The 16,717-nt window shown below is 41.7% G+C and overlaps 1 protein-coding gene across 2 annotated transcripts in view; it reads right to left on the reverse strand.

The window, feature by feature from the left end:
* Positions 1-16,717, reverse strand: part of rybpb (RING1 and YY1 binding protein b) — a 132,992-nt gene that overhangs the window by 11,708 nt on the left and 104,567 nt on the right. For both annotated transcript variants that reach the window (XM_059944334.1, XM_059944335.1), the window contains exon 4: positions 10,846-10,941. In XM_059944334.1, coding sequence (XP_059800317.1) covers positions 10,846-10,941 — 96 coding nt within the window. The remainder of the gene's footprint in view (positions 1-10,845; positions 10,942-16,717) is intronic.

Below are 16,717 nucleotides of genomic sequence, written 5' to 3' on the forward strand. Positions count from 1 at the left end.
CATAGCTTCCACATCCTTCCTATAATGAGGTGACCGGAACTGAACACAATACTCTAAGTGTGGTCTCACCAGAGATTTGTAGAGTTGCAACATGACCTTTCTACTCAATCCCCCTGTTGATGAAGCCTAGCATCCCATAGGCCTGCTTAACTAACCTATCAACCGAGCAGCGATATTGAGAGATGTATGGATTTGAACCCCAAGGTCCCTTTGTTCACTCACACTCTTAAATAACTGACCTTTAATTCTGTACTCAGTCTTCTGGTTTGACCTTCCAAAATGCATCATCTCACACTTGTCCGGATTGAACTCCATCTGCCATTTTTCTGCCCAACTCTGCAGCCTGTCTATATCCTCTTTTAACCTTCGACCACCTACATCTCCATTCACAACTCCTCCAATCTTCGTGTCATCTGCAAACTTACTCACCCATCCTTCTGTCTCTACATCCAGGTCATTTATAAAAATCACAAATAGCAGGGGTCACAGGACAGATCCCTGCGACTCTCCACTAGTCACCGACCTCCAGGCAAAATACTTTCCTTCCACAACTACCCTCTGCTTTCTTCCTTTAAGCCAATTTTTTATCCAAACAGCCAAGGTTCCACTTATCCTATGCCTCATGACTTTCTGGATGAGTTTCTCATGAGGGACCTTATCAAATGCTTTGCTAAAGTCCATGCAGACCCCATCCACTGCCCGACCCTCATCAATTTCTTTTGTTACCTCTTCAAAACAACTCAATCAGGCTCATGAGGCATGATCTTCCCTTCACAAAGCCATGTTGACTATCCATGAGTAGACTGTACTTCTCTATTGTATTATTTACATTGCATTAGGTATTATAAGTAATCTAGAGATGATTTTAAAGTACAGGCAGTCACCGGGTTATGAATGAGTTCTATTCCTGAGTCCATCTTTAAGTCGGATTTGAAGTCGGAACAGGTACATCCGGTATTATTTAGCGTCAGTTAGTCAAACGTTTTTCTTAGTATATAGTATATATTTTACCTTTCTATGCATATAAAACACTTAAGAAACATACATATTTCAATAATTTAACCACTGCATTGCTTAGTAATAATTGTAGCTTTCATCAGAGCAGGGCCTTTCACATTCTCCATTAAAATTGTTCCTATCGTTGACCGACTGTTGCTTAATGCTTTTCCAATGACCAATAGTGTTTTACATCTTTCCAATCACTTTATTACTTCCACCTTATTTTCAATCGCAATTGTGATTATTTTCGTTAACAGAAACACTGTGGATTCAGAACTGTGCCACCAGGTCCTAATATCCACCGCACTGAGACATGTTAAATAAAGTCTGGGGTTCTGCTGGGTCCTAAAGACCACCACACTGATACATGTTAAATAAAGGACTTGAGTATCCGCGAATTTTGGTATCCGGAACCAATCTCCCGCGGATAAGGAGAGCCAACTGTACATAGAGCTTAGAAAACTAGAGGGCTATGGATAACCCTAAAATACGTACATATTTGGCACATCATCATGGAACGAAGGGCCTCTATTGTGTTGTAGGTTTTCTATGTTTCTAAACACCTTTGCAAAACACCACTAAACAATTCCTGATATGCAATATACTATTCTCAGCTATAGCTTCTTAGTTGATGAAACAGAAAACATAAGCAGATGAATTCCTCACTAAAGTTCAAGAAATAGAGTATGTCAAATGAAGATGTCATTAGAAAGGTACAGTATTAAGTCATTCAAGACATCAGTATTTTAAACAATTTTTTTAAGCGTAGTTAACATAAGGTGATGAACATATAAAAATTCATTTAATATTCTGATCATTATCTGGTAAAACCATTATATGTTTGGCAATGTTAGCTAATTAAATGGTTGACATAAGCTGAATGAAACTTTGCCTTTTGAAGGCAGCATATACAGTAGAATGTTGTTTTAACCAAACATGGCAAAAATAAAATTCTTCAGATACTCAAGTATGGAAAAGAAAAACATTATTTTCCATAAAATGCTCAGCTTGGTTGAAACATCAGAAAAGGATGTTATTAATATTTCACCAAAACTTTCATCAAAATTAGAAGATATAATTTTAATAATATTAAACAAGTGGAGAACTGGGAAAAGGTGATTCTCCTGAGTAGAGGGCAGATTAAAAGGCAAGGGAAGGGAGAAAATAGGAGACCAATAAAGCAGCAAGAGGTTTCAAGTGTAAAATGGTTACAGTAGAACAAATACCAACCAAATCAATTAGTATAATGTGTTTAATATCACAAAACCCTTCTAACTGCTCAACAGGAACAAAGGTTAGTCACAACTTGACAGTGGAACCCATGGAAGCATTTGACAAGAAAGGTGACCAACAGTCTTGACATCAGGGTAGTATTAGTTTGGCAACCAGGAGATTAAAGGTTGGAGACAAAAACCAAACACAAGTAAATAATAATGATATCTGATGGGTGGGAGGCTGGGTGCCAACTGTCTCTGGCAAAGAGATGACTGCACAAGTTCCTCAAGGAACCATCTGCAGATCACTTCAGTTGTTTCACCAGTTATCCACACTCAACCACAAGGTCAGCAAGGAATATAAAGTACTCCAGTTAATTACGACAGCCACTTACTTGGGACAACTTGTAAAGAACCAAAGACAGCCAGGATTCACTTTGTTTATTTGGGACACTATGTCACTTAACTGGGATAGCAGACTGCTGCTGAACAGGTTCAAACTAGTGTCACACACACTTGTGTGGCGCGTACATCATGCTTACTGCAATCAGTTTTTAACAAAAGGTCAGTTGTGTGCATTTGCATTAAATATGTAGTGTTTGTTGTCACAGAGTTGGTAAGGAATAAGCAAGACAATTCAGAACTGTTTTGCACACTGTGCTTTCAAGCACTTAGGCTTGGAGATGCCAGAAATGGCCGGGAGTGAAAAGCAAACAATTTTACTACTTCAATGAAGACTTGGAGGATGTAATCATTGAAAGCATTGTATGAAGACAGTCTATCATCTGCACTACGCCTCAATGCTGATTTTGTTCATTGTGTACACTGAATGAATTCCTCCGTCAATTACTATTTGGATCTAATAGTTTTATAGTACTGTAGTACATAGTAGCATTCTAATTTGTTCTGTATTTCATTTAAATACATAATTCGTTACTCAGTTTGTCTTTATTATACCTTTTTATTTTAATTTTATACCTTTTATTTCCGTGAAACTAAAGATGGCGCTGATGAGGCACAGCTACACTTTACACGCAGCAAACAGACCTACTAATAATCTATTAATTACACTTTTCCTGGACTACAATGACTGCAATCCACAGCATATAATTTCCCTTTTGGAGTTGGGCTTTTGAACCATCTGTACGACCTGGAATTTTTGCCATATCCTGAAAGATTCAGCGAACTGTACTCTCAAGAACACAGGTAAGCCCATAGCAGCCAAAGCTGAAGTAGACTTGGAACAGGATCAAAGCAGTGGGGCCCAAGAGCAAAAAATGAACTGATGTTTTAGCAAATTTAAGTGCTGAGCCAGATTAAAATGATCATGTTGAGGGCAAAGGATAAACCAATGTTTAGCTCATCACTCCGTGAGGTTTACTCACTTCAGAGCTGAACTGACTCTGTAGCTGTGGCCTGCAGCCATTGGGGTACTAGGCTGGCTTCACTTGCCCCAGTGAAGAACTGGTTGTGGACTCGCTTTCAGTGATACTGCAGTTTAAGTTCTGCTTGTTACTTATTTACTTTTTCATTATTTGCATGATGTATTCTTTATTGCACATTGGGTGTCTGACAGTATTTATTGCGTTTTTTTTAATTGGTTCTATTGTGTTTCTTTGCTGTGTGGTTGCCTACAAGACAAATATCAAGGTGTATACAGTATACATACTTTGATAATAAATGTAGCTTGAACTTTGGCTAATTGGGACAGCCACTTAATTGGGCCAAAATGTCCCAATGTACCCCAAATAACTGGAATCCACTGTATTCACCAATGACTGCAATGCATTCAGCTTACTTCATTGCATCACTCCTCAGATAATGAAGTGGTTTATACTGTACATATGCAGTTGCCTATGTGCATTGTCATCAATAAATTTTCCACTAATATCCTTCCATCCATCACTGGACCAGCCATTTGAGTACTATGACAGCCAGAATGATGATCTTCTGAAATGAACTATTGTCATTTTCAGGACAAAGCAATCCACTGCTCTACTGGCACACAATCTTTCATTTCCAATAATTGGCCTGTTAATAATATTTACATTGGTTGTCCACCATATGCTTTTCAGCCTGCACTAGCCTGCATTTAACCAACAGGAGATGAACAACACAAAATACCAAGTTGACTTTAATGGTGACAAGGACATAGTTGAGTAAATCAGTAGCTGGAAAATTATGATAAATGGCAGGTGAACAGCTAGGCTCTGAGAATTTAAAACCAAGGACTGTAATGGGGTCCAGGAGAAGAATAGCTTTAACATACAAACGCTTAGCATTTCACCTAGTGCTCAGTAAAATGCACCGGAATGGTTCAGAAAGAGACCTTTCTGAGCAAATCATGGATAAGGCTAATGACAACAACCTGTACCAAAAACAATTACCAAAGTTGCCCTTCAGGGAACTACTACTTAACAGTAACTGCTGTATAAGAAAATACAAGCAATAGCTATGATCTAAAATTGCAAATGCAAGGACAGGAAGACTTTAGTTCTTAATCAATGTTACTTGAGCTTACATCCAGCACATTTAAATGATATTGATATCAAAGGCAGTCAAGTCAAAAGTGGCAAATCACAAACAAGAGTTTCTGCAGATATGCCGCAAGTCAGGCAGCATCTATAGTGATGAAAAGAATCGGCCTGAAATTTTAACTGTTTATTCCGCTCTATTGATGCTATCTGACTTCAGGGTTCCTCCAGCATTTGATGTGCACTGCTCAAGTTAGAATGGGATGGAGAATTAACACACGTGTGGCATGGCAGTATAGTGGTTAGCATGCTTTACAGTATTAGTGCCCCAGGTTCAATTCCTGCCCCTGCATGTAAGAAGTCTGTACATGCAAGGACTCTGGTACACAAGGGTACAGGAGTGGAACCTGGTGTGGTCTTCAGCTGTTGTATACATATCCACTTTATGGTTCAACATGTTGTGCAGAATGCTCTTTTCCACACCACGGTTGTAACACTGTTTGAATAACTATTGCCTTTCTGTCAATTTGAACCAATCTAGAAATTCTCCCGTGACCTCCCTCATTAACTCACAGAACTGCTGCTCACTGGATATTTTTTGCTTTTCGCATCATTTTCAGTAAATTCTAGACTGTTGTGCATGAAAATCCCAAGAGATCAGCAGTTCCTGAGATCTCAAACAATCCCATCTGGAACCAACAATCATTCCATGGTCAAAGTCACTGAGATCACATTACTTTCCCATTCTCAAGTTTGGTCTGGACAACAACTGAACCACTTGACCATGACTGCATGTGTTTATGCATGAGTTCATGCCACATGATTTATTAGATAATTGCATTAATAAGGTGTACCAAATAAAATGGCCACCGAGTATATAGGTGCAGAATCTGAATAGAACAATACACACAATTTGTTGGAGCTGCTCAGCAAGTCAGGTAGCATCTAAGGGTGGGAATACCAGTCGACATTTCAACCCTTCATTAAGGTCTTCCTGAGCTCCTCCAGCACTGTGTGCACTGCTCTAGATTTTTTGTGATTACATGACTGACCTAGGAGATATTCAATTAACTTAAAGAAATGGTAAATATCCTGAGCCAACAGAAACATCTTTCACATATCCAGAATATTCAAGAATTCTTTAGTGCCATAATAGTTCAATTCTGAATTGGTTAGATTAAAAGATTTCAAAGAACTAAAAAATTACCACTATTTGAATTTTGCTTCTGTCTGTAAAAAAACTGTTTCAAATACAAAACAATATTTTGCTCTGTCTTAGAAATGTTTTACAGACAGATAGACATACTTTATTGATCCTGAGGGAAATTGAGTTTTGTTATAGTCACACCAACCAAGAATAGTGTAGAAATACAAAACCATAAATAATTAAATAATAATAAGTAACTTATGCCAAGTGGAAGTAAGTCCAGGACCAGCCAGGCTCAGGGTGTCTGACACTCTGAGGGAAGAGTTGTAAAGTTTGATGGCCACAGGCAGGAATGACTTCCTATGACGCTCAGTGTTGCATTTCGGTGGAATGTGTCTCTGGCTGAATGTACTCCTGTGCCTAACCAGTACATTATGGAGTGGATGGGAGACATTGTCCAAGATGGCATGCAACTTGGACTGCATCCTCTTTTCAGACACCACCATCAGAGAGTCCAGTTCCACCCCCACGTTACTGGCCTTATGAATGAGTTTGTTGATTCTGTTGGTGTCTGCTACCCTCAGCCTGCTGCCCCAGCACACAACAGCAAACATGATAGCACTGGCCACCACAGACTTGTAGAACATCCTCAGCATCATCCGGCTGATGTTAAAGGATCTCAGACTCCTCAGGAAGTAGAAACGGCTCTGACCCTTCTTGTAGACTGCCTCAGTGTTCTTTGACCAGTCCAGTTTATTGTCAATTTGTATCCCCAGGTATTTGTAAATCCTCCACCATGTTCACACTGACCTCTTGGATGGAAACAGGGGTCACTGGTGCCTTAGCCCTCTTCAGGTCCACCACCAGCTCCTTAGTCTTTTTCACATTAAGCTGCAGATGATTCTGCTCACACCATGTGACAAAGTTTCCCATTGTAGCCCTGTACTCCGCCTCATCTTCCTTGCTGATGCATCCAACTATGGCAGAGTCATCAGAAAAACTTTTGAAGATGGCAGGACTCTGTGCAGTAGTTGAAGTCCAAGGTGCAGATGGTGAAGAGAAAGGGAGACAGGACAGACAACTGTGGAGCCCCAGTGCTGCTGACCACTCTGTCTGACACACAGTGTTGCAAGCACACATACTGTGGTCTGCCAGTCACGTAATCAATAATCCATGACATCAGGGAAGCATCCACCTGCATCACTGTCAGTTCATGTGCCTCTTATGTCTGTGAGAGTAACCAAAAACTATATCCCCACCTAGCTTTTGTTTTGTCAAAGTAGGCCACGGATATTCCACCCAGGACTTGTTAATCACCTAAGCCACAATGCAAGAATTTGCAAAACTATCAAGATTCACTACTCTGGTGAAGCAGCAGATACCACAAGCAAAAGATCACAGACTACTAAAGTTTCAAGTATCCCAAATGTCCTAAGTAGTTAGAATTATGTCAGGACTTTAAAATCGCCCTTTATAGGTAATTCACTTTCCATTAAAAAGTGATAAGTGACTAAATAACATGATTTTGGAAAGCATTAAGCTACTGTGGGAGGCGAGGGAGGAGATTGCTGAGCCTCTGGCGATGATCTTTGCATCATCAATAGGGACGGGAGAGGTTCCAGAGGATTGGAGAGTTGCGAATGTTGTTCCTTTATTCAAGAAAGGGAGTAGAGATAGCCAGGAGATTATAGGCCAGTGAGTCTTACTTCCGTGGTTGTTAAGTTGATGAAAAAGATCCTGAGAGGAAAGATTTATGAACATTTGGAGAGGGATAATATGATTAGGAATAGGCAGCATGGCACATTGATGAAGGTAGAGCAGCAGATGTAGTGTATATGGATTTCAGCAAGGCATTTGATAAGGTATCCCATGCAAGGCTTATTGAGAAAGTAAGGAGGCATGGGATCCAAGGGGACTTTGCCTTTGTGTATCCAGAATTGGCTTGCCCACAGAAGGCAAAGAGTGGATGTAGACAGGTCATATTCTGCATGTAGGTGTGCCTCAGGGATCTGTTCTGGGACCCCTACTCTTTGTGATTTTTATAAATGACCCGGTTGAGGAAGTGGAGGGATGGGCTAGTAAATTTTCTGATGACACAAAGGTTGCAGGTGCTGTGGATAGTGTGGAGGACTGCAGGATATTGATAGGGTGCAAAACTGACCTAAGCAGTGGCCGACGAAGTTCAACCCAGATAAGCATGAGGTGGTTCATTTTGGTAGGTCAGATATGATGACAGAATATTGTGTTAATGGTAAGACTCTTGGCAGTGAGGAGGATCAGAGGGATCTTGGGGCCCAGTCCATGACACTCAAAGCTGCTGCGCAGGTTGACTCTGGTTCAGAAAGCATACAGTGCATTGGCCTTCATCAGTCGTGGGATTGAGCTTAGGTGCCGAGAGGTAATGTTGCAGCTATACAGGACCCTGGTCAGACCCCAGGTCAGACCCCACTTGGAGTATTGTGCTCAGTTCTGGTCGCCTCACTCTAGGAGGATATGGAAACCATAGAAAGGGTGCAAAGGAGATTTACAAGAATGTTGTCTGGATTGGGGAGCATGCCTTATGAGAATAGGTTGAGTGAACTCGGCCTTTTCTCATCGGAGCGACGGAGGATGAGAGGAAACTTGATAGAGGTATGATGACAGGCATTGATCGTGTGGATAGTCAGAGGCTTTTTCCCCAGGGCTGAAATGGCTAGCACAAGAGGGCACAGTTTTAAGGTGCTTGGAAGTAGGTACCGAGGAAATGTCAGGGACACAGGTTTTACACACACGTGCATGTGCGTGGAATGGGCTGCCAGCGACGGTCTTTTAAGAGACTCTTGAACAGGTATTTGGAGCTCAGAAAAATAGAGGGCTATGGATAATTCTTGGTCATTTTTCATGTTTAGCACAGCTTTGTGGGCCAAAGGGCCAGTACTGTGCTGCAGGTTTTCTATGTTTCTAATTAGTGGTAAAGGCACAGTTAAAATTGGACACTTCTACAGAGTTGAAATCACAAATTGCTTTTACTGTAGGGCCTAATTACATTGACAAAAAATGAAAAATTGGTGGCTGAAGTCAATTTGACCAGAATCCTTTAAGTATACAGCAAAATATTGGGAATTGTACTGACATGTCTCTGACAAAGTGCTTGTGAAGAAACAATAGTCAAAGTAAGTCAACTAATGAAGTATTAGTAATAGCGTAGTCGTGTGCTACACGCAGCGCTGCAATAACGACACGGAGTCGGTGAGCTGCAGTTACAAAAGAGGTTTATTCAAACTTTGCGGCCTCACTTTAAAGCCTTCCTGATCCTGCCCTTCCCGGGAGGGAATGCTGTAGGGGGCGCGTATTCACAGTCCCATCCCGCGCACGGATGCAGGCTTGGGACCTTTGGGACCTGCCTCAATGTCGGCGCGCATTGCTTTGTGAGCCAGTTCAAGTGCGCTGGGAAGTGGGTCGCCACAATAGGAATCGCAAATCCAGAAGTGTAAAAAATCTCATCTTGTACACTATCCTTTGGGGAAAATGTCCAACCACCCCATTGCCTCATTGCAATCATAGGCTGTTGAGAAGAAACAGAGCAGTGAGTAAGAAGAAATTTGGTTTCTTTGAATCTTGTACAGCAAACAATCTCATTCTCAACCGTGTTTCAATCTCAGTTTGGTTCTTGCATTTCAATCCCACCCCAGCTGCCAAGCTACCAGAACACTGCTGAATTGGAGGAATGCAGCGATTTGGGGGTTAAGGGACTGAAGGAGAATGCGGGGGTGTAGAGGAGCTAGCAAAAGGAGAGATTTTAATCTGAGAAGTCAAAATTACATTAAAATATGACCGTTAAAGCAGTACATCTATCCTTCAAAATATTAGTATTTTGTTGTTCAGTGGTACAATTAATGATTATACATATTGTTTTCTTGTTTTTACTCAGAAGTCACACTTTTATCTTTCTCGGGCTCTGAATGATCAATATTTCTCATGCAACTTCTAATCAACAAATCAATGTGAATAAATCAAAATAACATTACACTTCTGCTTGATGGGCTGAACGGCATGATTCTGGTATGCCCTTACACCTTTTGCAATCAACACAAAAACTATCACTACTGACAATGAGCTGTATTTGCAATGTAAACCACATAGAATCACATTAAACCACATTTCACCATTCAAATTTGTGGTTAAGAACAAAGGGTCAAATTACACATTTAGCAAAATCAAGCCATGTGATGTACTGACAATGTATTAACACAACCTGAAGAAAATAATTGAAATCAAAATTTTACAAGTGTTTTTAAAAAACTGTTCCCAGACAATGTGTTTGAAAGGCACATTAACCCTGGAAGAGATGTGGTAAAGTGAATAAACCTTTCCCAAACTACATTCTTATGTCCTGCAGGTTATGTAACCATGTCACCTGGGTTTGTTAAACATAATACAAGCTGGGGTTACTGAGTACTTTATCATTAATGCGTGTGTGCGTGTGTGTGTGTGCGCGTGTGCGTGTGCGTGTGCGTGCGCGTGCGCGTGTGTGTGTGTGTGTGTGTGTGTGTGTTTTTTTTTAAAGTGTTTGTGAAGATTTCTATCTGTCTGCAAATTGGGCCAAAACTGTGACCTTTCTTTTCATATTAAAAAAAAGTCACTTGTACTTTCTTCTAGTCAGTAACAAGATTGGAGTGTCCCTTAAGGAAATTATCAAAATAACAAATATAAAGCCATGATCACGTCAATATCAAAGAAAGGTAACAATTAGGGAGAAAAGGCAAATACTCCCCCCCCCCCCCACCCCTATAACTTTATTTGCTTCAAGTCAAAAATGATTGTATATTAGTGGTTTGATCCTGAAAATAGCTTTCTTCTCAATGTTATCATGTCCTAAAGATATCCTGCTCAACAAGTAAAGCTGCTGTAATTATTTTTCCCAAATCTACAAGGCATATTAAATAGTTAATTTATGCTCCAAATATCAATTTACAAAATGAAAGTTATGTAATCATGCAATTGTATTTTGCAAGAAATAAGAACATTTTACCTTGAAGTGTGTAAGCTGTCGGTTTTTGTTGTGGCTTTCCCAGATTGTATACTGTTGATTTCACTCGGGGGTCCCTTTTCAAGTTCCATCTTCGGCCTGAAAGACAGTTCCAACATGTATATGCCCAACAATTCTGCTAAAGGATTGTTACTCAAGGAATTAACAAAAATGTGTAACAACTTTGAATAAACACCTTTAGTAAATATATCTGAATTGGATTCATTTATTCTATAATTGCATTCTTAATTTGTAAGCACACATCCAGCTGTTAACATTAAACTAATCAAATATCATACTGTTTAGTATATTTATGACAAAATATTCAAATGCTTGCAATTAATTTCCAACTTGTGCAAAATCTTGGTTGATTTAGCAGGTATATCTAAGGTGAATGCATAAGCTGTTGATTGCCATTCTGGCAAAGAATATTATAAGACACTAATAACATATGTCACATAATTGGTTAGCTGCAGGCATACTATAAGCTCAGTCATTGGCTAGAATAGAACAAAGACCTAACATCTGCCATCAAATACAGCTGCAAGGACAACAGACTGAAAGAAGTTGAGGCAAAGTGGGTAAATAGAATAACATTTGAAGGAATACATTGCCTACCTTGCTGGGAAGAATGCAGGAAAAAATACATTTTGAAACATAGTCATATAAAAGTATGCCACAGAAGCAGGCCATTCAGCCCATCTAGTCCACGCCAAACCATTTAAACTGCTTTCTCTTATCGACCTGCACCAGGACCATAACCCTACCATCCATGTACCTAAAACTTCAAACATTGAAATCAAGCTCACATGCACCACTTGTGCCAGCAGCTCGTTTCACACTCTCGGTGAAGTTTCCCCTTAATTTCTCTTAAACTTTTCACCTTTCATCCTGAACCGATGAAATCTAATTGTAATCCCACCAAACACATTAGAAAAAGCCTGCTCACGTTTATCCTACCTACACCCTTTGTGGTTTTGTATACCTCTTATCAAATCTCCTCTCAATCTTCTATGTTTCAAGGAACAGTGTAGAATAGAAACAGGAGGTATGTCTGTGAGGCTGGTGTTTTGTACTGGGTGTCAGATGTGTGAAGTCCAGGAGACCCCCAGCCTCCCGGACGGCCACATCTGTGCCAGACTCGTCGAGCTGCAGCTCAGTGATCTGCGTCTGGTTAGGGAAAGTAAGGAAGTGATCGGAGCTTTTGGCAAGTCGTCACACCAGGGCCTTGGGAGACAGATAAGTGGGTAACAGTCAGGAGAGTGAAGGGCAAGAGTCAGATACCAGAGAGCATCCCTGTGGCTGTCTCCATAACAATAGATATTCTCGTTCGAATACTGTTGGGGGGGGCAGGTGGGGGAGTAAGAGATGGCCTACCTGGGGTAAGCAACAGTGGCCACGCGTCAGGTCCTCTGGCTCAGAAGGGCAGAGAAAGGAAGGCAGCAGTAATAGGGAACTCAATAGTTAGGGGGTCAGTCAGGCAATTCTGTGGATGCAGGAAAGAAACACAGATTGTAGTTTGCCTCCCAGTATGTTTCTGATCACATCCACAATATCCTGAAGTGGGAAGGTGAACAGCCAGAGGTTGTGGTACATATTGGTACCAACGACATAGGTAGGAAAAGGGAAGAGGTCCTGAAAACAGACTATGGGAAGTTAGGAAGGAAGTTGAGAAGCAGGACCTCAAAGGTAGTAATCGCGGGATGACTGCCTGTGCCATGCGACACTGAGTATAGGAATAGAATGAGGTGGAGGATAAATGTGTGGTTGATGGATTGGAGCAGGGGGCAGGGATTTAGATTTCTGGATCATTGGGACCTCTTTTGGGGTAGGCGTGACCTGTACAAAAAGGACAGGTTGCACTTGAATCTGAGGGGGACCAATATCTTGGCAGGGAGGTTTGCTAAGGCTATTAGGGAGAGTTTAAACTAGAGTTGCTGCGGGTGGGGGAAGGACTGAACTGAAGACACAGAGGAATGGGCCGTTGGCTCACAAACAGAGAAAGCTTAGAGACAATGCAAGAGGGAGGATAGGCAGGTGATAGAGAAGGGATGTGCTCAGACCAATGGTTTGAAATGCGTCTATTTTAATGCAAGCACCATGAACAAAGCAGATGATCTTACAGCGTGGATTACTACTTGTAGCTATGATGCTCTGGGCATTACAGAGACTTGGATGGCTCAGGGGCAGGAATGGTTACTTCGAGTGCCAGGCTTTAGATGTTTCAGAAAGGACAAGGAGGGAGGCAAAAGAGGTCGGGGAGTGGCATTGCTGATCACAGAGTGTGTCACAGCTGCAGAAAAGGAGGAAGTCATGGAGAGATTGTCTACTGAGTCTCTGTGGGTGGAAGTTAGGAACAGGAAGGGGTCTATAACTCTACTGTTTTTTTAAAAATATATAGACCACCCAATAGTAACTAGAACATTGAGGAGCAAATAGGGAGACAGATTCTGGAAAGGTGTAATAATAAGAGTTGTTGTGTTGGGAATTTTAATTTCCCAAATATTGATTGACATCTCCCTAGAGTGAGGGGTTTAGATGGGGTGGAGTTTGTTAGGTGCGCTCAGGAAGGCATTGGGAAAAGAACCTGGTCAGCTGTCAGGTTTCTCAGCGGGAGAGCATTTTGGAGATCAGAATTCTATCTCCTTTACCACAGAATTGGAGAGGGATAGGAACAGGCAAGTTAGGGAAGTGTTTAATTGGAGTAAGGGGAAATATGAAGCTATCAGAGAGGAACTTGGAAGCATAAATTGGGAACCGATGTTCACAAGGAAATGTAAGGCAGAAATGTGTCAAATGTTCAGGAAAATTTGTGTGGCATTCTGCATAGGTATGTTTCAATGAGACAGGGAAAGGATGGTAGGGTACAGGAATCATGATGTTCAAAGGCTGTTGAAAATCTAGTCAAGAAAAAAACTTCAAAAAACTAAGTAAATCTAGAAGATTATAAGGCTAGCAGGAAGGAGCTCTAGAAAGAAATTTGGAGTGCCAGAAGGGGCCATGAGAAGGCCTTGGCGGGCAGGATTAAGGAAAACCGCAAGGCATTCTACAAGTATGTGAAAAACAAGAGGATAAAACGTGAGAGAATAGGACCAATCAAGTGTGACAGTGGAAAAGTTGTGTATGGAACCAGAGGAGATATCAGATTCAGTATTCACTACAGAAAAGAACCTTGGCAATTGTAGGGATGATTTATAGCAGATTGAAAAGTTTGAGCACATAGACATTAACAAAAGAGGATGTGCAGGAGTTTTAGGAAAGCATCAAGTTGGATAAGTCTTTGAGACCAGATAGAGGTGTACCCCAGGCTACTGTGGAATGCAAGGGAGGAGATTGCTGAGCATCATCAATGGGGACAGGAGAGGCTCCAGAGGATTGGAGGGTTGCAGATGTTGTTCCCTTATTCAAGAAGACAAGTAGAGACAGCCTTGGAAATTATAGACTAGTGAGCCTTATTTCAGTGGTTGGTAAGTTGATGGAAAAGATCCTGAGAGGAAAGATTTATGAACATTTGGAGAGGCACAATATGATTAGGAATAGTCAGCATGGATTTGTCAAAGGCGGGTCATGCCTCATTTTTTGAGGATGTGACTAAACACATTGAAGGTAGAGCAGTAGATGTAGTGTATATGGATTACAGCAAGGCATTTGAAAAGGTACCCCATGCAAGGCTTATTGAGAAAGTAAGAAGGCCTGGGATCCAGGGGGACCTTGCTTTGTGGATCCAGAATTGGCTTGCTCACAGAAGGCAAAGAGTGGTTGCAGATGGGTCATATTCACCTCATATTCTGAGGTGACCAGTGATGTACTTCAGGGATCAGTTCTGGGACCCCTTCTCTTTGTGATTTTTATAAATGACCTGGGTGAGGAAATGAAGGGATGGGCTAGTAAATTTGCTGATGACACAAAGGTTGGGGGTGTTGTGGATACTGTGGAGGGCTGTCAGAGGTTACAGCGGGACATTGATAGGATGCAGAACTGGGATGAGAAGTGGCAGATGGAGTTCAACTCAGATAAGTGTGAGGTGGTTCATTTTGGTAGGTCAAATATGATGGCGGAATATAGTATTAATGGTAAGAATCTTGGCAGTGTGGAGGATCAGAGGGATCTTGGGGTTCAAGTCCATAGGACACTCAAAGCTGCTGTGCAGGTTGACTGTGGTTAAGAAAGTGCTCAGTTCTGGTCACGTCACTACAGGAAGGATGAGGAAACTACAGAAAGGTGCAGAGGAGATTTACAAGGATGTTACCTGGATTGGGGAGCATGCCTTATGTGAATAAGTTGAGTAAACTCAGTGTTTTCTCTTTGAACGGCTGAAGATGAGAGGTGACCAGATAGAGGTGTACAAGATGAAAGGCAATGATCGTGTGGATAGCCAGAAGCTTTCTCCCAAGGCTGAAATGGCAAACACGAGAGCGCACAGTTTTAAGGTGCTTAGAAGTAGGTACAGAGGGGATGTCAGGGGCAAGTTTGTGTGTGTTTTTTTTTAAAAAAGGCAGAGAGTGGTGATTTCGTGAAATGGGCTGCCAGCAACAGTGGTGGAGGCAGTTACGATAGGGGCCTTTTAGCAGACTCCTGGAGAGGTACATGGAGCTTAGAAAGACAGAGGGATATGGGTAATCCTAAGTAATTTCTAAAGTATGTACACGTTCGGCACAGCATTGTGGGCCAAAGGGCCTGTATTGTGTTGTAGTTTTGATGTTTCTATGAATAAAGTCCTAACTTTCAGTTTTTCCTTGTAACTCAGGTCCCCAGTCCCACAACATCCTTGCAAATTTTCTCTGTACTCCTTCAACCTTATTTACATCTTTCCTGTATGTTGTGACAAAAACTGCACAGAATACTCCAAATTAGGCCTCACCAATTTCTTGTACAACTTTAACATCCTATCTCCTTGAGAGAAATGATTAAATTAAAGACGGTTCTTAAGGAGTCCATTTAGAATGTGCTGACACAGAAAGAACGTGCAAAGCAACTTGCAGGGCAACGTATAAACCAATTTGCAAAATCAGGATGAAACAATAGCTTGCTGATTAAAGAAGCGATACGGGTAACGGGAAGACATGCTTAACGGTTGAACAATAACGGTGTTAATGCGCTGAGGCTGATAAGTGGGCCAAAGGGTAATCACATTTGTAATTTTGTAATGAGATTAAGGAAGAATGTCTGCACCTCACATGGGTGCAACTCACAAAGTCGTAAACAAGTAGGGTATAAAAAACTGTGCAAAGTGTAATTCAGCACTCAATCTAGCAGGAGCTGGTTGGGTCCGACTCTGCAGACTCGAAAAATAAAGTTTACCGTTCTGCAAATTGCTGAGACTCAGTGTGTTTCTGACAACGTGGGGGCTCGTCCGGGATCCACACTCCGGCCGCGGTGGACACGAGGAAGGACATCGGAGACGGTGCACCCCGCCGAGTTTGGCGGTCCCTGACTCCTTGCTCGTCGCTCCAGCGCGGCTTGAGCGAGTGATATCCGGACAGCGCAGAGCGGTAAACGGGGAGAAGGGGACAGTACCTGGTACTGGAAGTCCCCAGGACGCACCGGGTAAGTGCCTACTATTATAGTAGAAGGGTGCGGGAATAAGTAAGGACGGAGAAGACCGGGATAGCTACCCGGGGGTCCTCCTGATAAAAGTCCTTGGGACGCACCGGGTAAAGTGCCTACTGTTGCAGTAGAAGGGTGCGGGATTAAGTAAGAGCGGAATAAGATGGGAGGGGGTGGCTCTAAAAAGAAAGAGGAAACGGAAAGACCGGGACCATACCCGGGGGATCCCCCTGATAGCCCCCTCGGTAGAATGTTTGAGAATTGGGGATGTGGAAGACTAAAAGGGAAACAAAAAAAAATGATACAGTACTGTTTAATTGGGTCGAAA

The sequence above is a fragment of the Hypanus sabinus genome, chromosome 19 (assembly GCF_030144855.1).
Source record: "Hypanus sabinus isolate sHypSab1 chromosome 19, sHypSab1.hap1, whole genome shotgun sequence".
NCBI lineage: Eukaryota > Metazoa > Chordata > Chondrichthyes > Myliobatiformes > Dasyatidae > Hypanus > Hypanus sabinus.